At 48.1% G+C, this 24,449-nt stretch overlaps 1 protein-coding gene across 1 annotated transcript in view; it reads left to right on the top strand.

Moving 5' to 3' along the window:
• shank2b (SH3 and multiple ankyrin repeat domains 2b) overlaps positions 1-24,449 on the top strand; it is a gene marked incomplete at both ends in the record, with an annotated part of 198,263 nt that overhangs the window by 94,891 nt on the left and 78,923 nt on the right. The window contains 1 exon segment of the mRNA XM_079496376.1: positions 19,769-19,893. Coding sequence (XP_079352502.1) covers positions 19,769-19,893 — 125 coding nt within the window.

The following is a 24,449-nucleotide window of genomic DNA, read 5'->3' as shown; positions in this document are numbered from 1 at the left end:
CTATACAGCTGGGTCACTACTGGATCTCTGCTCTATACAGCTGGGTCACTACTGGATCTGTGCTCTATACAGCTGGGTCACTACTGGATCTCTGCTCTATACAGCTGGGTCACTACTGGATCTCTGTTCTATGCAGCTGGATCACTACTGGATCTCTGTTCTATGCAGCTGGATCACTACTGGATCTCTGCTCTATGCAGCTGGGTCACTACTGGATCTCTCTATACATTTGGGTCACTGGAGCTCTATATGTAGCTGGGTCACTACTGGATCTCTGCTCTATGGTAAATGGTGCATTTAGCGCCTTTATCCAAGGCACTTTACATAGATTGTGCATTACATCCACCCATTCACACACACATTCATACACTGATGGCGGCGGAAACCATGCAAGGCACCAACCAGCACATCAGGAGCAATTAGGGTTTCAGTGTCTTGCTCAAGGACACTTCGACACCAACTCTGGGGGAGCCCGCGTTCGAACTGGCAACCTTGCGGTTACCATCCAGCCACTCTACCCCTGAGCCACCGCCTCCCCAAAAAAAAGAGAGATATCTCTCTTTCTCGCACTATAGGGGAGAGAGAGATCGATGCAGGCATTAGTTCCGACATACCAACAGTCCGACAGTCATGAGTCCGACACCCTACCCAAACACTAACCTAACCCTAACCGCACGCAGACGCCACAGGTGATTTGTAACCAGCAGCACGGGTGATTTGTAACCAGCAGCACGGGTGATTTGTAATCAGCAGCACGGGTGATTTGTAACCAGCAGCACAGGTGATTTGTAAGCGGAAACTCATGTCGGGAGCCAAAGGTGATTTGGAACACATGGTACTACATGAAATACATAACGATTAGGACGCGTGCCATATATACCGCACTCACACACGCACAGAGGGGGTAGAGCAGAGGGGGTAGAGCAGAGGGGGTAGAGCAGAGGGGGTAGAGCAGAGCACATTGGATATGATTAGTTGTTGTTATTGGTAGGATGTGGTTTCATGTTTTATACGGGACTAAAAATACGACCACGTCCATGTCATCACCATCATCCTTCCACACTGCATCCTGAAACCATGTGCATACTTTATTACTTTAATAGATCAGGTCATCTATCTATCTATCTATCTATCTATCTATCTATCTATCTATCTATCTATCTATCTATCTATCTATCTATCTATCTATCTATCTATCTATCTATCTATCTATCGTTCTATCTATCTATCGTTCTATCGTTCTATCGTTCTATAATTTATTTCAAAAACTATCTCAGAGAATGTTCACACACACACACACACACACACACACACACACACACACACACACACACACACACACACACACACACACACACACACACACACACACACACACACACACACACACACAGACACACACACACACACACACACACACACACACTCAAGCTGTCACACAAGCTTACATCCCCTTTTTGCTCTCGTTGCCTCCCCCCTCCCCTCTCTCTCTCTCTCTCTCTCTCTCTCTCTCTCTCTCTCTCTCTCTCTTTCTCTCTCTCTCTGTGCATGCTGTCATGAATCCATGGTAAAGGATGAAGGGTGATCTCATTATTTTTATCATTGCTTTTCATCTGACCTGCTTTCCATTCCTTCTTCCTCTCCCATGTCTCTACTGCCCACCAGATATAACTGTTGTTTAGCTTCTATGGTCCATCCTTATTACCTATTATTATTATTTTTATTATTATTACATTTATCAAGTTTTGTGTGCATGAAACATAGTGACTATGGCCGGTGCACCAGGCCAAATTTCCGGGCCCCACCGTGCGGCCCATGGGGGCGTGAAAATTCAGGGGGGGGACTCTACATGTCCTCTGGGCCCGACTCTTCGCGTGGACACCACTTGTTCGCCCATCAGTCCAACGGATGACCCACACTGATTTGTTTCTCTTTGTTTATTATTATTACATTTTTAGGGCCCTATCTTGCAGTTCAAGCATAATTCCACAGGGTGGCAAAAACTATTAGAACAGTGCTCTGTGTACACCTCCCACAGTATGCTATGGGAAACAGTGTTTCTGATATAGTGACCTCCCGTGGACCCTCACGCACGCACGCACGCACGCACGCACGCACGCACGCACGCACGCACGCACGCACGCACAGTTAGATGGCTATACTAGGCTGGATCTGGCTGGGAAAGGCTAGAATAGGGTCTACTAGGCTCTTGTCAGCCCTGTAGGTCCTCACGCTTGAGATGAACCACTGTAGTGAGTACACAGGCCATAGTTTTTACATGAGTTTGGGTGCACGGCCAATAGTTTTACATAGACTATAGTACAGTAATGTCCTGTAGGTCCACAGTATGCTATGGGAAACAGTGTTTCTGATATAGTGACCTCCCGTGGACCCGCACGCACGCACGCACGCACGCACGCACGCACACACGCACGCACGCGTGTATAGGGTCTACTAGGCTGTACTAGGCTCTTGTCAACCCTGTAGGTCCTCACGCTTGAGATGAACCACTGTGTACACAGGCCATAGTTTTTACATGAGTTTGGGTGCACGGCCAATAGTTTTACATAGGCTATAGTACAGTAATGTCTCGTACAGCCTAGTCCAGCCTAGTCCAGCCTAGTACAGCCTAGTCCAGTCTAGTCCAGCCTAGTCCAGCCTAGTGCAGCCTAGTACAGCCTAGTCAATCTTAGTACAGCCTAGTCCACCCTAGTACAGCCTAGTGCAGCCTAGGCCAGCCTAGGCCAGCCTAGTCCAGCCTAGTACAGCCTAGTCCACCCTAGTACAGCCTAGTCCAGCCTAGTGCAGCCTAGTCCAGCCTAGACCAGCCTAGTCCAGCCTAGTCCAGACTTGAGAAGCCTAGTCCAGCCTAGAGCAGCCTAGTCCAGCCTAGTACAGCCTAGTCCACCCTAGTACAGCCTAGTCCAGCCTAGTACAGCCTAGTCCAGCCTAGTGCAGCCTAGTCCAGCCTAGACCAGCCTAGTCCAGCCTAGTCCAGACTTACACAGTTAGATGGCTATACTAGGCTGGATCTGGCTGGGAAAGGCTAGAATAGGGTCTACTAGGCTCTTGTCAGCCCTGTAGGTCCTCACGCTTGAGATGAACCACTGTAGTGTGTACACAGGCCATAGTTTTTACATGAGTTTGGGTGCACGGCCAATAGTTTTACATAGACTATAGTACAGTAATGTCCTGTAGGTCCACAGTATGCTATGGGAAACAGTGTTTCTGATATAGTGACCTCCCGTGGACCCGCACGCACGCACGCACGCACGCACGCACGCACGCACGCACGCACGCACGCACGCACGCACGCACGCACGCACGCACGCGTGTATAGGGTCTACTAAGCTGTACTAGGCTCTTGTCAACCCTGTAGGTCCTCACGCTTGAGATGAACCACTGTGTACACAGGCCATAGTTTTTACATGAGTTTGGGTGCACGGCCAATAGTTTTACATAGGCTATAGTACAGTAATGTCTCGTACAGCCTAGTCCAGCCTAGTCCAGCCTAGTACAGCCTAGTCCAGTCTAGTCCAGCCTAGTCCAGCCTAGTGCAGCCTAGTACAGCCTAGTCCATCTTAGTACAGCCTAGTCCACCCTAGTACAGCCTAGTGCAGCCTAGGCCAGCCTAGTCCAGCCTAGTACAGCCTAGTCCACCCTAGTACAGCCTAGTCCAGCCTAGTGCAGCCTAGTCCAGCCTAGACCAGCCTAGTCCAGCCTAGTCCAGACTTGAGAAGCCTAGTCCAGCCTAGAGCAGCCTAGTCCAGCCTAGTACAGCCTAGTCCACCCTAGTACAGCCTAGTCCAGCCTAGTACAGCCTAGTCCAGCCTAGTGCAGCCTAGTCCAGCCTAGACCAGCCTAGTCCAGCCTAGTCCAGACTTACACAGTTAGATGGCTATACTAGGCTGGATCTGGCTGGGAAAGGCTAGAATAGGGTCTACTAGGCTCTTGTCAGCCCTGTAGGTCCTCACGCTCGAGATGAACCACTGTAGTGTGTACACAGGCCATAGTTTTTACATGAGTTTGGGTGCACGGCCAATAGTTTTACATAGACTATAGTACAGTAATGTCCTGTAGGTCCACAGTATGCTATGGGAAACAGTGTTTCTGATATAGTGACCTCCCGTGGACCCGCACGCACGCACGCACGCACGCACGCACGCACACACGCACGCACGCGTGTATAGGGTCTACTAGGCTGTACTAGGCTCTTGTCAACCCTGTAGGTCCTCACGCTTGAGATGAACCACTGTGTACACAGGCCATAGTTTTTACATGAGTTTGGGTGCACGGCCAATAGTTTTACATAGGCTATAGTACAGTAATGTCTCGTACAGCCTAGTCCAGCCTAGTCCAGCCTAGTACAGCCTAGTCCAGTCTAGTCCAGCCTAGTCCAGCCTAGTGCAGCCTAGTACAGCCTAGTCCATCTTAGTACAGCCTAGTCCACCCTAGTACAGCCTAGTGCAGCCTAGGCCAGCCTAGGCCAGCCTAGTCCAGCCCAGTACAGCCTAGTCCACCCTAGTACAGCCTAGTCCAGCCTAGTGCAGCCTAGTCCAGCCTAGACCAGCCTAGTCCAGCCTAGTCCAGACTTGAGAAGCCTAGTCCAGCCTAGAGCAGCCTAGTCCAGCCTAGTACAGCCTAGTCCACCCTAGTACAGCCTAGTCCAGCCTAGTACAGCCTAGTCCAGCCTAGTGCAGCCTAGTCCAGCCTAGACCAGCCTAGTCCAGCCTAGTCCAGACTTACACAGTTAGATGGCTATACTAGGCTGGATCTGGCTGGGAAAGGCTAGAATAGGGTCTACTAGGCTCTTGTCAGCCCTGTAGGTCCTCACGCTTGAGATGAACCACTGTAGTGTGTACACAGGCCATAGTTTTTACATGAGTTTGGGTGCACGGCCAATAGTTTTACATAGACTATAGTACAGTAATGTCCTGTAGGTCCACAGTATGCTATGGGAAACAGTGTTTCTGATATAGTGACCTCCCGTGGACCCGCACGCACGCACGCACGCACGCACGCACGCACGCACGCACGCACGCACGCGTGTATAGGGTCTACTAGGCTGTACTAGGCTCTTGTCAACCCTGTAGGTCCTCACGCTTGAGATGAACCACTGTGTACACAGGCCATAGTTTTTACATGAGTTTGGGTGCACGGCCAATAGTTTTACATAGGCTATAGTACAGTAATGTCTCGTACAGCCTAGTCCAGCCTAGTCCAGCCTAGTACAGCCTAGTCCAGTCTAGTCCAGCCTAGTCCAGCCTAGTGCAGCCTAGTACAGCCTAGTCCATCTTAGTACAGCCTAGTCCACCCTAGTACAGCCTAGTGCAGCCTAGGCCAGCCTAGTCCAGCCTAGTACAGCCTAGTCCACCCTAGTACAGCCTAGTCCAGCCTAGTGCAGCCTAGTCCAGCCTAGACCAGCCTAGTCCAGCCTAGTCCAGACTTGAGAAGCCTAGTCCAGCCTAGAGCAGCCTAGTCCAGCCTAGTACAGCCTAGTCCACCCTAGTACAGCCTAGTCCAGCCTAGTACAGCCTAGTCCAGCCTAGTGCAGCCTAGTCCAGCCTAGACCAGCCTAGTCCAGCCTAGTCCAGACTTACACAGTTAGATGGCTATACTAGGCTGGATCTGGCTGGGAAAGGCTAGAATAGGGTCTACTAGGCTCTTGTCAGCCCTGTAGGTCCTCACGCTCGAGATGAACCACTGTAGTGTGTACACAGGCCATAGTTTTTACATGAGTTTGGGTGCACGGCCAATAGTTTTACATAGACTATAGTACAGTAATGTCCTGTAGGTCCACAGTATGCTATGGGAAACAGTGTTTCTGATATAGTGACCTCCCGTGGACCCGCACGCACGCACGCACGCACGCACGCACGCACGCACACACGCACGCACGCGTGTATAGGGTCTACTAGGCTGTACTAGGCTCTTGTCAACCCTGTAGGTCCTCACGCTTGAGATGAACCACTGTGTACACAGGCCATAGTTTTTACATGAGTTTGGGTGCACGGCCAATAGTTTTACATAGGCTATAGTACAGTAATGTCTCGTACAGCCTAGTCCAGCCTAGTCCAGCCTAGTACAGCCTAGTCCAGTCTAGTCCAGCCTAGTCCAGCCTAGTGCAGCCTAGTACAGCCTAGTCCATCTTAGTACAGCCTAGTCCACCCTAGTACAGCCTAGTGCAGCCTAGGCCAGCCTAGGCCAGCCTAGTCCAGCCTAGTACAGCCTAGTCCACCCTAGTACAGCCTAGTCCAGCCTAGTGCAGCCTAGTCCAGCCTAGACCAGCCTAGTCCAGCCTAGACCAGACTTGAGAAGCCTAGTCCAGCCTAGAGCAGCCTAGTCCAGCCTAGTACAGCCTAGTCCACCCTAGTACAGCCTAGTCCAGCCTAGTACAGCCTAGTCCAGCCTAGTGCAGCCTAGTCCAGCCTAGACCAGCCTAGTCCAGCCTAGTCCAGACTTACACAGTTAGATGGCTATACTAGGCTGGATCTGGCTGGGAAAGGCTAGAATAGTGTCTACTAGGCTCTTGTCAGCCCTGTAGGTCCTCACGCTTGAGATGAACCACTGTAGTGTGTACACAGGCCATAGTTTTTACATGAGTTTGGGTGCACGGCCAATAGTTTTACATAGACTATAGTACAGTAATGTCCTGTAGGTCCACAGTATGCTATGGGAAACAGTGTTTCTGATATAGTGACCTCCCGTGGACCCGCACGCACGCACGCACGCACGCACGCACGCACGCATGCACGCACGCACGCACGCACGCACGCACGCACAGTTAGATACAGGCTATACTAGGCTGGATCTGGCTGGGAAAGGCTAGAATAGGGTCTACTAGGCTGTACTAGGCTCTTGTCAATCCTGTAGGTCCTCACGCTTGAGATGAACCACTGTGTACACAGGCCATAGTTTTTACATGAGTTTGGGTGCACGGCCAATAGTTTTACATAGGCTATAGTACAGTAATATCTCGTACAGCCTAGTCCAGCCTAGTCCAGCCTAGTACAGCCTAGTCCAGTCTAGTCCAGCCTAGTCCAGCCTAGTGCAGCCTAGTACAGCCTAGTCCATCTTAGTACAGCCTAGTCCACCCTAGTACAGCCTAGTGCAGCCTAGGCCAGCCTAGGCCAGCCTAGTCCAGCCTAGTACAGCCTAGTCCACCCTAGTACAGCCTAGTCCAGCCTAGTGCAGCCTAGTCCAGCCTAGACCAGCCTAGTCCAGCCTAGTCCAGACTTGAGAAGCCTAGTCCAGCCTAGAGCAGCCTAGTCCAGCCTAGTTCAGCCTAGTCCAGCATATTTTGTTATCAAAAAAGTGTTTTGTTATAAAACTATTGGTTGTGCACAGACATGTAAAAACTATTGCCTGTGTACACAGTGTTTATAAGTGCGAGAAGGTTCAGGACTCACAAGAGCCTATAGTACAGCTTAATAGAGTCTATTAGAGTCCAGTACAGCCTAGTACACCCTAGTATAGCTTAGTACAGCCATCTAAATACCCCCCCTCCTAGTCTATTCTCCCACTAGGCTGGACTAGGCTAGACGTGGGTGTACATGGCTGTACCAGACCCTACTGGCCTCTAATAGGCTGTTTTCGGCTCTAGTAGACTGTGCTAGGCTGTACTAGGGTCTATTAGGCTGTACGAGGCAGTAAAGTACTATAGCCTAGAAATGTTCATGTAAAACTATTGGCCGTGCACACAAACTCCTGTAAAAACTATTGCCCGTGTACACAGTGGTTATTTCAAGTGCGAGGAACTACAGGGCTGACAAGAGTCTAGTACAGCCTAGTACACCCTATTCTAGCCCTTTCCAGCCCGATCCAACCTAGTATAGCCTAGTACAGCCATCTAAATACCCCTCTCTCCAAGTCTATTCTCCCACTAGGCTGGACTAAGCTAAACTTGGGTGTACAAGGCTGTACTAGACTCTACTGGGCTCCAATAGGCTGTTTTCGGCTCTAGCAGACTGTACTAGGCTCTATTAGGCTGTACGAGGCAGTAAAGTACTATAGCCTAGAAATGTTCATGTAAAACTATTGGCCGTGCACACAAACTCCTGTAAAAACTATTGCCCGTGTACACAGTGGTTATTTCAAGTGCGAGGAACTGCAGGGCTGACAAGAGTCTAGTACACCCTATTCTAGCCTATTCCAGCCTGATGTAGCCTAGTATAGCCTAGTACAGCCATCTAAATACCCCCCCCCTCCTAGTCTATTCTCCCACTAGGCTGGATTAAGCTAAACGTGGGTGTACAAGGCTGTACTAGACTCTACTGGGCTCCAATAGGCTGTTTCCGGCTCTAGCAAACTGTACTAGGCTCTATTAGGCTGTACGAGGCAGTAAAGTACTATAGCCTAGAAATGTTCATGTAAAACTATTTGGCCGTGCACACAAACTCCTGTAAAAACTATTGCCCGTGTACACAGTGGTTATTCCCAAGTGCGAGGAACTACAGGGCTGACAAGAGCCTAGTACAGCCTAATAGAGGCTATTAGAGTCTAGCACAGCCTAGTACACCCCATTCTAGCCTTTTCCAGCCTGATCCAACCTAGTATAGCCTAATACAGCCACCAAAATACCCCCCTCTCCAAGTCTATTCTCCCACTAGGCTGGACTAGGCAGGACGTGTGTGTACAAGGCTATACTAGACTCTACTGGCCTCTAATAGGCTGTTTTCGGCTCTAGTAGACTGTGCTACGCTGTACTAGGGTATATTAGGCTGTACGAGGCAGTACAGTACTATAGCGTAGAAATGTTCATGTAAAACTATTGGCCGTGCACACAAACTCCTGTAAAAACTATTGCCCGTGTACACAGTGGTTATTTCAAGTGCGAGGAACTACAGGGCTGACAAGAGCCTAGTACAGCCTAGTACACCCTATTCTAGCCCTTTCCAGCCTGATCCAGCCTAGTATATCCTAGTATAGCCATCTAAATACCCCTCTCCCCTAGTCTATTCTCCCACTAGGTTGGACTAGGCTAGACGTGGGTGTACATGGCTGTACTAGACTCTACTGGGCTCTAATAGGCTGTTTTCAGCTCTAGTAGACCGTGCTAAAGCTGTACTAGGGTCTATTAGGCTGTACGAGGCTGTAAAGTACTATACCTAGAAATGTTCATCTAAAACTATTGGCCGTGCACACTAACTCCTGTAAAAACTATTTCCCGTGTACACAGTGGTTATTCCCAAGTGCAAGGAAATACAGGGCTGACAAGAGCCTAGTACAGCCTAGTACACCCTATTCTAGCCTATTCCAGCCTGATCCAGCCTAGTATAGCCTAGTACAGCCATCTAAATACCCCTCTCTCCAAGTCTATTCTCCCACTAGGCTGGACTAAGCTAAACGTGGGTGTACAAGGCTGTACTAGACAATACTGGCCTCCAATAGGCTGTTTTCGGCTCTAGCAGACTGTACTAGGCTCTATTAGGCTGTACGAGGCAGTAAAGTACTATAGCGTAGAAATGTTCATGTAAAACTCTTGGCCGTGCACACAAACTCCTGTGAAAACTATTGCCTGTGTACACAGTGGTTATTTCAAGTGTGAGGAACTACAGGGCTGACAAGAGCCTAGTACAGCCTAGTACACCCTATTCTAGCCCTTTCCAGCCTGATCCAGCCTAGTATATCCTAGTATAGCCATCTAAATACCCCTCTCCCCTAGTCTATTCTCCCACTAGGTTGGACTAGGCTAGACGTGGGTGTACATGGCTGTACTAGACTCTACTGGGCTCTAATAGGCTGTTTTCAGCTCTAGTAGACCGTGCTAGGCTGTACTAGGGTCTATTAGGCTGTACGAGGCTGTAAAGTACTATACATAGAAATGTTCATCTAAAACTATTGGCCGTGCACACTAACTCCTGTAAAAACTATTTCCCGTGTACACAGTGGTTATTCCCAAGTGCAAGGAAATACAGGGCTGACAAGAGCCTAGTACAGCCTAGTACACCCTATTCTAGCCTATTCCAGCCTGATCCAGCCTAGTATAGCCTAGTACAGCCATCTAAATACCCCTCTCTCCAAGTCTATTCTCCCACTAGGCTGGACTAAGCTAAACGTGGGTGTACAAGGCTGTACTAGACTCTACTGGGCTCCAATAGGCTGTTTTCGGCTCTAGCAGACTGTACTAGGCTCTATTAGGCTGTACGAGGCAGTAAAGTACTATAGCCTAGAAATATTCATGTAAAACTATTGGCCGTGCACACAAACTCCTGTAAAAACTATTGCCTGTGTACACAGTGGTTATTTCAAGTGCGAGGAACTGCAGGGCTGACAAGAGTCTAGTTACAACCTATTCTAGCCTATTCCAGCCTGATGTAGCCTAGTATAGCCTAGTACAGCCATCTAAATACCCCCCCTCCTAGTCTATTCTTCCACTAGGCTGGATTAAGCTAAACGTGGGTGTACAAGGCTGTACTAGACTCTACTGGGCTCCAATAGGCTGTTTCCGGCTCTAGCAGACTGTACTAGGCTCTATTAGGCTGTACGAGGCAGTAAAGTACTATAGCCTAGAAATGTTCATGTAAAACTATTGGCCGTGCACACAAACTCCTGTAAAAACTATTGCCCGTGTACACAGTGGTTATTCCCAAGTGCGAGGAACTACAGGGCTGACAAGAGCCTAGTACAGCCTAATAGAGGCTATTAGAGTCTAGCACAGCCTAGTACACCCCATTCTAGCCTTTTCCAGCCTGATCCAACCTAGTATAGCCTAGTACAGCCACCAAAATACCCCCCTCTCCAAGTCTATTCTCCCACTAGGCTGGACTAGGCAGGACGTGTGTGTACAAGGCTATACTAGACTCTACTGGCCTCTAATAGGCTGTTTTCGGCTCTAGTAGACTGTGCTAGGCTGTACTAGGGTATATTAGGCTGTACGAGGCAGTACAGTACTATAGCGTAGAAATGTTCATGTAAAACTATTGGCCGTGCACACAAACTCCTGTAAAAACTATTGCCCGTGTACACAGTGGTTATTTCAAGTGCGAGGAACTACAGGGCTGACAAGAGCCTAGTACAGCCTAGTACACCCTATTCTAGCCCTTTCCAGCCTGATCCAGCCTAGTATATCCTTGTGACACTGCCACATAAAATGTGAAATGTGAAACAATGTATTTCCTGGCCTGGTATGAGTATGAAAGAAAATTAAACATACTGGGGGAATAACAGGGGAATATGTTTGTTAAACCAAGGTTGAATATTTAACACTGAAATGTAGTGTACGGATATACAAGATAATGTGTTGTGTGAAATTGAACCATGGTCATCAATGTTCTGTTATGACAAGGGTTGATCACAAGGGGAGCTGTGGGGAAATGTGTGTGAGAAATATTGCCAGGAAACTATAAAAGACCAGGAAGTGAGGCGCCGAGCCTGGGTTCCATTTTGGGCAGTAAGGAGAGAGTTTGGTGTTGCTAGTTTTCTTTGCCAAACAGACTCTTTTAAAGGCCAATACTATGCCAATTCAGAGGTAAAACGCAAGAAATGCCGGTCTGACCGAAGAACTTTGCCAAGGGAAGGAAATAAAGTTTGGTAGGCCAGCTTCTGAGGCTTGGAGCTCTGTCAAACAAACAGAGCTGGTGAACAAAGGACCCAGCGGACCACGCCCGACTTAAAGGTTGGGTGAGCAGCATATATTTTTTCATCTTTCCGGTAAGCAAGGCATTGCCTTTTTGTTTTGTACATTTTTTGGACTGTCTAAATTGAACAGAAGAGGATCTACAGCAGTTGGATTAATCTGGATACTCTGATTACTTTTTTCGGGATTACTTTTGGAACACTGACTTTGGGGGCACCTTTAAAGGGACATTGCAGGGGATAATTTGAAGGGACTGGAACATTTAATTTACATTTTGAAGGGATTGATTGCCCAGTTTGTATGATTTTGGTTTGATTCGCTCTGTAAATATTATAAAGACCAGCCATTTCACCTAAAGGGAAATAGTTTTGCGTTTTCCTTGTGCTCTATACTACTGTTCATTTCCAGTATCTAGATTTACTGTCGCAGGTACAGGACCTTTATTTATTTATTTTATTTTATATAACTCAGACTTATACGCCAATAGGCCTGATTGTTATATCCTAGTATAGCCATCTAAATACCCCTCTCCCCTAGTCTATTCTCCCACTAGGTTGGACTAGGCTAGACGTGGGTGTACATGGCTGTACTAGACTCTACTGGGCTCTAATAGGCTGTTTTCAGCTCTAGTAGACCGTGCTAGGCTGTACTAGGGTCTATTAGGCTGTACGAGGCTGTAAAGTACTATACCTAGAAATGTTCATCTAAAACTATTGGCCGTGCACACTAACTCCTGTAAAAACTATTTCCCGTGTACACAGTGGTTATTCCCAAGTGCAAGGAAATACAGGGCTGACAAGAGCCTAGTACAGCCTAGTACACCCTATTCTAGCCTATTCCAGCCTGATCCAGCCTAGTATAGCCTAGTACAGCCATCTAAATACCCCTCTCTCCAAGTCTATTCTCCCACTAGGCTGGACTAAGCTAAACGTGGGTGTACAGGGCTGTACTAGACTCTACTGGGCTCCAATAGGCTGTTTCCGGCTCTAGCAGACTGTACTAGGCTCTATTAGGCTGTACGAGGCAGTAAAGTACTATAGCCTAGAAATGTTCATGTAAAACTATTGGCCGTGCACACAAACTCCTGTAAAAACTATTGCCCGTGTACACAGTGGTTATTTCAAGTGCGAGGAACTGCAGGGCGGACAAGAGTCTAGTACACCCTATTCTAGCCTATTCCAGCCTGATGTAGCCTAGTATAGCCTAGTACAGCCATCTAAATACCCCCCCCCCCCTCCTAGTCTATTCTCCCACTAGGCTGGATTAAGCTAAACGTGGGTGTACAAGGCTGTACTAGACTCTACTACAGTACACAGTGGTTATTCCCAAGTGCGAGGAACTACAGAGCTGACAAGAGCCTAGTACAGCCTAATAGAGGCTATTAGAGTCTAGCACAGCCTAGTACACCCCATTCTAGCCTTTTCCAGCCTGATCCAACCTAGTATAGCCTAGTACAGCCACCAAAATACCCCCCTCTCCAAGTCTATTCTCCCACTAGGCTGGACTAGGCAGGACGTGTGTGTACAAGGCTATACTAGACTCTACTGGCCTCTAATAGGCTGTTTTCGGCTCTAGTAGACTGTGCTAGGCTGTACTAGGCTCTATTAGGCTGTACGAGGCAGTAAAGTACTATAGCCTAGAAATGTTCATGTAAAACTATTGGCCGTGCACACAAACTCATGTAAAAACAATTGCCCGTGTACACAGTGTCAGCCATCTAACTATGACCCCTCCCCTCCTAGTTAGGGATGCCAAAAACTGACCATCAGCCAAATCGATTAATCGACAGCTCTCCCAATTATTAATCGATTTATTGATACCCGCCCTCACATACCATTACATGTTGATTGCTTTGATGGTTACAGTTGTATAATCAGTTTTGATGAGTGACAATCAGGATGGAAAATAAAATGATTTTGGATTTGGGGAGAGAGCTAGTGTGAAGTACTTGGTATAAACAGAAAATGTTCAGTTGGACACACACACACAGAGAGAGAGAGAGAGAGAGAGAGAGAGAGAGAGAGAGAGAGAGAGAGAGAGAGAGAGAGAGAGAGAGAGAGAGAGAGAGAGAGAGAGAGAGAGAGAGAGAGAGAGAGAGCTGTGCGTGCGTGCGTGCAAGTGAGGAGCAGAGTAGCTTTGCTCAACTTGATTTATACTTGTATTCTCCACTCTGATGAAGGTACATGTTCAGGGGTCATCGAAATGCTGTGGTGTACAGTACATTTTTGTCAATTTAATTATTTTGCCACGAACATACAAAATGAGCGGACAATAATATTACCAGAAAGAGTAGTTGGATCTACTTAGGACCATAATAGTTCTGCAACTCTGAGAGTGTACAAATGGAACCAAATGGACCCTTACACCCGTAAGCGTCCATTTGGTTCCATTCGTACACTCTCAGAGTTAAGGGGGTGCTTACAAATAAAACATTTGAGAACCACTTGTACTTATTGGACTCATAATGTATATGGAGATCTCTGTATCTGCCTGTGTCTGAATAGTGAAAACTGACTGTGAAAAGTGTACTGGTTAAGTAATCAACCAGGCAGGTGTGGGGTTGCCATGGCAATCAATTGGCTGAGGCAGAGGCTGGGTATTCTGCAGGTGAGGGGACTTAGGCTAATTAGGTCCACTGGCAGAGCCTGACCAAAGCCTTTTCTGGTGTTTCTCCAGCTGGAATAGGCTAGACTACTAGACTAGGGTGTACGGCTGTACTTAACTAGACTATGTTTTACTCGCACGCACGCACGCACGCACGGACACACGCACAGTTAGATGGCTATACTAGGCTGGATCTGGTTGGGAAATGCTAGAATAGGGTCTACTAGGCTGTACTGGACTCTAATAGGCTCCATTAGGCTGTACTAGGCTCTTGTCAGCCCTGTAGGTCAGCCCTGTAGGTCCTCACGCTTGAGATGAACCACTGTGTACACAGGCCATAGTTTTTACATGAGTTTGGGTGCACGGCCAATAGTTTTACATAGGCTATAGTACAGTAATGTCTCGTAGAGCCTAATAGAGCTTTCGTACCCTCTCAGAGTTAAGGGGGTGCTTACAAATAAAACATTTGAGAACCACTTGTACTTATTGGACTCATAATGTATATGGAGATCTCTGTATCTGCCTGTCTGCCTGTGTCTGAATAGTGAAAACTGACTGTGAAAAGTGTACTGGTTAAGTAATCAACCAGGCAGGTATGGGGTTGCCATGGCAATCAATTGGCTGAGGCAGAGGCTGGGAATTCTGCAGGTGAGGGGACTTAGGCTAATTAGGTCCACTGGCAGAGCCTGACCAAAGCCTTTTCTGGTGTTTCTCCAGCTGGAATAGGCTAGACTACTAGACTAGGGTGTACGGCTGTACTTAACTAGACTATGTTTTACTCGCACGCACGCACGCACGCACGCACGCACACACGCACAGTTAGATGGCTATACTAGGCTGGATCTGGTTGGGAAATGCTAGAATAGGGTCTACTAGGCTGTACTGGACTCTAATAGGCTCCATTAGGCTGTACTAGGCTCTTGTCAGCCCTGTAGGTCAGCCCTGTAGGTCCTCACGCTTGAGATGAACCACTGTGTACACAGGCCATAGTTTTTACATGAGTTTGGGTGCACGGCCAATAGTTTTACATAGGCTATAGTACAGTAATGTCTCGTACAGCCTAATAGAGCTTTCGTACCCTCTCAGAGTTAAGGGGGTGCTTACAAATAAAACATTTGAGAACCACTTGTACTTATTAGACTCATAATGTATATGGAGATCTCTGTATCTGCCTGTCTGCCTGTGTCTGAATAGTGAAAACTGACTGTGAAAAGTGTACTACCAGGCAGGTGTGGGGTTGCCATGGCAATCAATTGGCTGAGGCAGAGGCTGGGAATTCTGCAGGTGAGGGGACTTAGGCTAATTAGGTCCACTGGCAGAGCCTGACCAAAGCCTTTTCTGGTGTTTCTCCAGCTGGAATAGGCTAGACTACTAGACTAGGGTGTACGGCTGTACTTAACTAGACTATGTTTTACTCGCACGCACGCACGCACGCACGCACGCACGCACGCACGCACGCACGCACGCACAGTTAGATGGCTATACTAGGCTGGATCTGGTTGGGAAATGCTAGAATAGGGTCTACTAGGCTGTACTGGACTCTAATAGGCTCCATTAGGCTGTACTAGGCTCTTGTCAGCCCTGTAGGTCAGCCCTGTAGGTCCTCACGCTTGAGATGAACCACTGTGTACACAGGCCATAGTTTTTACATGAGTTTGGGTGCACGGCCAATAGTTTTACATAGGCTATAGTACAGTAATGTCTCGTAGAGCCTAATAGAGCTTTCGTACCCTCTCAGAGTTAAGGGGGTGCTTACAAATAAAACATTTGAGAACCACTTGTACTTATTGGACTCATAATGTATATGGAGATCTCTGTATCTGCCTGTCTGCCTGTGTCTGAATAGTGAAAACTGACTGTGAAAAGTGTACTGGTTAAGTAATCAACCAGGCGGGTATGGTTTTGCCATGGCAATCAATTGGCTGAGGCAGAGGCTGGGAATTCTGCAGGTGAGGGGACTTAGGCTAATTAGGTCCACTGGCAGAGCCTGACCAAAGCCTTTTCTGGTGTTTCTCCAGCTGGAATAGGCTAGACTACTAGACTAGGGTGTATGGCTGTACTTAACTAGACTATGTTTTACTCGCACGCACGCATGCACGCACACACGCACGCACGCACGCACGCACGCACGCACGCACGCACGCACGCACGCACGCACGCACGCACGCACGCACGCACGCACGCACGCACGCACGCACAGTTAGATGGCTATACTAGGCTGGATCTGGTTGGGAAATGCTAGAATAGGGTCTACTAGGCTGTACTGGACTCTAATAGGCTCCATTAGGCTGTATTAGGCTCTTGTCAGCCCTGTAGGTCAGCCCTGTAGGTCCTCACGCTTGAGATGAACCACTGTGTACACAGGCCATAGTTTTTACATGAGTTTGGGTGCACGGCCAATAGTTTTACATAGGCTATAGTACAGTAATGTCTCGTACAGCCTAATAGAGCTTTCGTACCCTCTCAGAGTTAAGGGGGTGCTTACAAATAAAACATTTGAGAACCACTTGTACTTATTGGACTCATAATGTATATGGAGATCTCTGTATCTGCCTGTCTGCCTGTGTCTGAATAGTGAAAACTGACTGTGAAAAGTGTACTACCAGGCAGGTGTGGGGTTGCCATGGCAATCAATTGGCTGAGGCAGAGGCTGGGAATTCTGCAGGTGAGGGGACTTAGGCTAATTAGGTCCACTGGCAGAGCCTGACCAAAGCCTTTTCTGGTGTTTCTCCAGCTGGAATAGGCTAGACTACTAGACTAGGGTGTACGGCTGTACTTAACTAGACTATGTTTTACTCGCACGCACGCACGCACGCACGCACGCACGCACGCACGCACGCACGCACGCACGCACGCACGCACGCACGCACGCACGCACGCACGCACAGTTAGATGGCTATACTAGGCTGGATCTGGTTGGGAAATGCTAGAATAGGGTCTACTAGGCTGTACTGGACTCTAATAGGCTCCATCAGGCTGTACTAGGCTCTTGTCAGCCCTGTAGGTCAGCCCTGTAGGTCCTCACGCTTGAGGCGTTGGACCCCATCGAGACCCATCAAGGACCCCATGGGGTCCCCGAACCACACTTTGATAACCAGCGTTGGACCCCATCGAGACCCATCAAGGACCCCATGGGGTCCCCGAACCACACTTTGATAACCAGCGTTGGACCCCATCGAGACCCATCAAGGACCCCATGGGGTCTCCGAACCACACTTTGATAACCAGTGTTGGACCTCATCGAAACCTATGAAGGACCCCAAGGGGTCCCCGAACCACACTTTGATAACCAGTGAAGGACCCCATCGAGACCCATCAAGGACCCCAGGGGGTCCCCGGACCACACTTTGATAACCAGTGTTGGACCTCATTGAAACCTATCAAGGACCCCAGGGGGTCCCCGAACCACACTTTGATAACCAGTGTTGGACCTCATCGAGACCCATCAAGGACCCCATGGGGTCCCCGAACCACACTTTGATAACCAGTGTTGGACCCCATCGAGACCCATCAAGGACCCCATGGGGTCCCCGAACCACACTTTGATAACCATTGTTGGACCTCATCGAGACCCATCAAGGACCCCATGGGGTCCCCGAACCACACTTTGATAACCGGTGTTGGACCCCATCGAGACCCATCAAGGACCCCATGGGGTCCCCGAACCACACTTTGATAACCGGTGTTGGACCCCATCGAGACCCATCAAGGACCCCATGGGGTCCCCGAACCACACTTTGATAACGAGCGTTGGACCCCATCGAGACCCATCAAGGACCCCAGGGGTCCCCGAACCACACTTTGATAACCAGTGTTGGACCCCATCGAGACCCATCAAGGACCCCAGGGGGTCCCCGAACCACACTTTGATAACCAGTGAAGGACCCCATCGAGACCCATCAAGGACCATAGGGGGTCCCCTGACCACACTTTGATAACCAGCGTTGGACCCCATCGAGACCCATCAAGGACCCCATGGGGGTCCCCGAACCACACTTTGATAACCAGCGTTGGACCCCATCGAGACCCATCAAGGACCCCATGGGGTCCCCGAACCACACTTTGATAACCAGCGTTGGACCTCATCGAAACCTATCAAGGACCCCAAGGGGTCCCCGAACCACACTTTGATAACCAGTGAAGGACCCCATCGAGACCCATCAAGGACCCCAGGGGGTCCCCGGACCACACTTTGATAACCAGTGTTGGACCTCATTGAAACCTATCAAGGACCCCAGGGGGTCCCCGAACCACACTTTGATAACCAGTGTTGGACCTCATCGAGACCCATCAAGGACCCCATGGGGTCCCCGAACCACACTTTGATAACCAGTGTTGGACCCCATCGAGACCCATCAAGGACCCCATGGGGTCCCCGAACCACACTTTGATAACCAGTGTTGGACCTCATCGAGACCCATCAAGGACCCCATGGGGTCCCCGAACCACACTTTGATAACCAGTGTTGGACCTCATCGAGACCCATCAAGGACCCCATGGGGTCCCCGAACCACACTTTGATAACCGGTGTTGGACCCCATCGAGACCCATCAAGGACCCCATGGGGTCCCCGAACCACACTTTGATAACCGGTGTTGGACCCCATCGAGACCCATCAAGGACCCCATGGGGTCCCCGAACCACACTTTGATAACCGGTGTTAGACCCCATCGAGACCCATCAAGGACCCCAGGGGGTCCCCGAACCACACTTTGATAACCAGCGTTGGACCCCATCGAGACCCATCAAGGACCCCAGGGGGTCCCCGAACCACACTTTGATAACCAGTGAAGGACCCCATCGAGACCCATCAAGGACCATAGGGGTCCCCGGACCACACTTTGATAACCAGCGTTGGACCCCATCGAGACCCATCAAGGACCCCATGGGGGTCCCCGAACCACACTTTGATAACCAGCGTTGGACCCCATCGAGACCCATCAAGGACCCCATGGGGGTCCCCGAACCACACTTTGATAACCAGTGTTGGACCACATCGAAACCTATCAAGGATCCCAGGGGGTCCCCGAACCACACTTAAGTGTTGGACCCCATAGAAAGTCCTTTCTAGGCTGGAGTAGGCTAGACTATGGCTCTCTGCTGCCCCCCGTTGACAAAATGTTGTAAACACAGACAGGTTCACGAAAAGCAGTGGCGCGTGTTCACGCTCCGGATAAACTATGGGAAGTGTTCCCTGCCGGGTGCACCGGCACTAGTTTGTATACGGGCCATAGTTTCTTACCATTGAAACAACCTGCTGTGAACACCACTTTAATTGTTATTATTATTATTATTATTATTATTATTATTATTATTATTATTATTATTGCCTATAGAAGAACAGCTCTACCAGATTGTTTTAGCTTCTATACGGTTAAAATGGAGTTAAGATTTTACAAAAATGGCAGATCTACGGTACTTTGTAATCCCGTGGCGCGGCACTGCTATTGGCTGTGAATCCACATGCTGTTTTTCTATTGGCTATAAATCCACATGCTGTTTCTATTGGCTGTGAATCCACATCCACGTCTTTCTCCATCTCATCTCACTGGACTGTCTCTGCCCCCCCCCACCCCCCCCCTACAGCGGACACGCCCATCGAGGAGTTCACGCCCACTCCAGCCTTCCCAGCCCTCCAATACCTGGAGTCGGTGGATGAGGGGGGCGTGGCCTGGCAGGCCGGACTCAGGACGGGCGACTTCCTCATCGAGGTAAGAAAGAAGCTTTAAGAGTTCACTAACCTTCCTGCAGGCGAATAAGATATAAGGAGGTGAGTGAGGGGACATAACGGAGGTGAATGAGGACATGAGGAGGTGAATGAGGACATAAGGGGGTGAATGAGGACATGATGAGGCTGAGTTAGATGAGAGCCATGCATGGTCTTATTTCTTGGGAAATCATTGATATAACAAAAGGCTTGTTTCAGGTCAAGACAAAGGTTATTTTTGCAGTCGCAAGAAAAGTTAGACATTTCTTTAGGATTTGTCTGGTTCTGAGTAGCCTCGGTCCCAGGCTTACTCGTCTGCGAAGAGAAAAGCCTGCATGGTCACAATGTAAGGCAGAGGAGAGTGCATAGTGTGCATAGTGTCCGTCCGGAACATCCGTCAGATGTATTTCCCCCGGATACAATCTTTTTTTGGCAAATCACAAAACTTGTTTCATTCACGGAGAATGTAAACAGACTTGTAGCAGCCTGTATTCTTGTACTTCTGCCAAAATCCCACTACTTCTGCCAAAATCCCACTACTTCCACCAAAATCCCACTACTTCTGCCAAAATATCACTACTTCCACCAAAATCCCACTACTTCTGCCAAAATACCGCTACTTCAACCAAAATCCCACTACTTCTGCCAAAATACCGCTACTTCCACCAAAATACCACTACTTCCGCCAAAATACCGCTACTTCCACCAAAATCCCAATACTTCTGCCAAAATACCACTACTTCCACCAAAATACCACTACTTCCGCCAAAATACAGCTACTTCCACCAAAATACCACTACTTCCGCCAAAATACCGCTACTTCCACCAAAATACCACTACTTCCGCCAAAATACCGCTACTTCCACCAAAATCCCAATACTTCTGCCAAAATACCACTACTTCCACCAAAATACCACTACTCCCGCCAAAATACCGCTACTTCCACCAAAATACCACTACTTCCGCCAAAATACCGCTACTTCCACCAAAATCCCACTACTTCTGCCAAAATCCCACTACTTCTGCCAAAATACCACTACTTCCGCCAAAATACCGCTACTTCCACCAAAATACCACTACTTCCGCCAAAATACCGCTACTTCCACCAAAATCCCACTACTTCTGCCAAAATTCCACTATTTCTGCCAAAATCCCACTACTTCCGCCAAAATCCCACTACTTCTGCCAAATCCCACTACTTCCGCCAAAATCCCACTACTTCCGCCAAAATCCCACTACTTCTGCCAAAATCCCACTACTTCCGCCAAAATACCACTACTTCCGCCAAAATACCGCTACTTCCGCCAAAATACCACTACTTCCACCAAAATCCCACTACTTCTGCCAAAATACCGCTACTTCCACCAAAATACCACTACTTCCGCCAAAATACCGCTACTTCCACCAAAATCCCAATACTTCTGCCAAAATACCACTACTTCCACCAAAATACCACTACTTCCGCCAAAATACAGCTACTTCCACCAAAATACCACTACTTCCGCCAAAATACCGCTACTTCCACCAAAATACCACTACTTCCGCCAAAATACCACTACTTCCACCAAAATCCCACTACTTCTGCCAAAATACCGCTACTTCCACCAAAATCCCACTACTTCCGCCAAAATACCGCTACTTCCACCAAAATCCCACTACTTCCGCCAAAATCCCACTACTTCCACCAAAATCCCACTACTTCTGCCAAAATACCGCTACTTCCACCAAAATACCACTACTTCCGCCAAAATACCGCTACTTCCACCAAAATCCCAATACTTATGCCAAAATACCACTACTTCCGCCAAAATACCGCTACTTCCACCAAAATACCACTACTTCCACCAAAATACCACTACTTCCGCCAAAATACCGCTACTTCCACCAAAATACCACTACTTCCGCCAAAATACCGCTACTTCCACCAAAATCCCACTACTTCTGCCAAAATCCCACTACTTCTGCCAAAATACCACTACTTCCGCCAAAATACCGCTACTTCCACCAAAATCCCACTACTTCTGCCAAAATACCACTACTTCCACCAAAATCCCACTACTTCTGCCAAAATACCGCTACTTCAACCAAAATCCCACTACTTCTGCCAAAATACCGCTACTTCCACCAAAATACCACTACTTCCGCCAAAATACCGCTACTTCCACCAAAATCCCAATACTTCTGCCAAAATACCACTACTTCCACCAAAATACCACTACTTCCGCCAAAATACAGCTACTTCCACCAAAATACCACTACTTCCGCCAAAATACCGCTACTTCCACCAAAATACCACTACTTCCGCCAAAATACCACTACTTCCACCAAAATCCCAATACTTCTGCCAAAATACCACTACTTCCACCAAAATACCACTACTCCCGCCAAAATACCGCTACTTCCACCAAATTACCACTACTTCCGCCAAAATACCGCTACTTCCACCAAAATCCCACTACTTCTGCCAAAATCCCACTACTTCTGCCAAAATACCACTACTTCCGCCAAAATACCGCTACTTCCACCAAAATCCCACTACTTCTGCCAAAATTCCACTATTTCTGCCAAAATCCCACTACTTCCGCCAAAATCCCACTACTTCTGCCAAAATCCCACTACTTCCGCCAAAATCCCACTACTTCCGCCAAAATCCCACTACTTCTGCCAAAATCCCACTACTTCCGCCAAAATACCACTACTTCCGCCAAAATACCGCTACTTCCGCCAAAATACCACTACTTCCACCAAAATCCCACCACTTCTGCCAAAATACCGCTACTTCCACCAAAATACCACTACTTCCGCCAAAATACCGCTACTTCCACCAAAATCCCAATACTTCTGCCAAAATACCACTACTTCCACCAAAATACCACTACTTCCGCCAAAATACAGCTACTTCCACCAAAATACCACTACTTCCGCCAAAATACCGCTACTTCCACCAAAATACCACTACTTCCGCCAAAATACCACTACTTCCACCAAAATCCCACTACTTCTGCCAAAATACCGCTACTTCCACCAAAATCCCACTACTTCCGCCAAAATACCGCTACTTCCACCAAAATACCACTACTTCCGCCAAAATCCCACTACTTCCACCAAAATCCCACTACTTCTGCCAAAATACCGCTACTTCCACCAAAATACCACTACTTCCGCCAAAATACCGCTACTTCCACCAAAATCCCAATACTTCTGCCAAAATACCACTACTTCCGCCAAAATACCGCTACTTCCACCAAAATACCACTACTTCCACCAAAATACCACTACTTCCGCCAAAATACCGCTACTTCCACCAAAATACCACTACTTCCGCCAAAATACCGCTACTTCCACCAAAATCCCACTACTTCTGCCAAAATCCCACTACTTCTGCCAAAATACCACTACTTCCGCCAAAATACCGCTACTTCCGCCAAAATCCCACTACTTCTGCCAAAATCCCACTACTTCTGCCAAAATCCCACTACTTCTGCCAAAATCCCACTACTTCCGCCAAAATCCCACTACTTCCGCCAAATTTCAGCAATGCACTCTACAGCGTATATTGTGCCCAGCATGGGTTGTGAGAGAAATGTAGAACTCTGTGTTGAGTTCATTGTTGTTCAATGTTGTTGTTTTTGTCCCAGACATGACACTGTGAATGGATGTGTAGTCATTAGGGGGTGTGGTTTGGCACATGTGAATGGATGTGTAGTCATTAGCGGTGTGGTTTGGCACTGTGAATGGATGTGTAGTCATTAGGGCTGTGGTTTGGCACATGTGAATGGATGTGTAGGCATTAGGGGGTGTGGTTTGGCACATGTGAATGGATGTGTAGTCATTAGCGGTGTGGTTTGGCACTGTGAATGGATGTGTAGTCATTAGGGGGTGTGGTTTGGCACATGTGAATGGATGTGTAGTCATTAGCGGTGTGGTTTGGCACTGTGAATGGATGTGTAGTCATTAGGGCTGTGGTTTGGCACATGTGAATGGATGTGTAGTCATTAGCGGTGTGGTTTTGCACTGTGGATGGATGTGTAGTCATTAGGGCTGTGGTTTGGCACTGTGAATGGATGTTATTGGTCCAAATAGAATGTGACATTTCGCTGATCACTGTGTTGTTTGCCCATATTTTTGGGGTAATTTAAATGAGAATGTCCGTCTAGGTACGTTCACATTGATTGATTTATTGATTGATTGATTTGTTCATTGATTAATTGAATACTTTATTAGTCAGTAATGTAAAACGGCACGTGATACAGTCAGACATTAAGGCTAAAAGCATAACACAAAAACATCCTGTATGGGGACTTGTTTCCATTGTGGTCTATGTATTCAATTCATCAACATAGCGTATAATATTGACACGTGAATTCATGTCATCTACACACACAGTCACACACACACATGTAGAGACTTGACAATTTAGCCCTGAAACATTAACTGGGGGGGGTGGGGGGGCACAGGCTATCTTTGCAAGTTGATGGCTTGACACTGGTTAGTTAGTACAGTAAGGAAATTAGCCTTTATAAAAATGAAGAGTTAAGGACATTTAAAAAATTCTGCTCC

The sequence above is a fragment of the Electrona antarctica genome, assembly GCF_951216825.1.
Source record: "Electrona antarctica genome assembly, chromosome: 3".
Taxonomy (NCBI): domain Eukaryota; kingdom Metazoa; phylum Chordata; class Actinopteri; order Myctophiformes; family Myctophidae; genus Electrona; species Electrona antarctica.
This window is presented reverse-complemented; position numbering and strand designations above follow the sequence as displayed.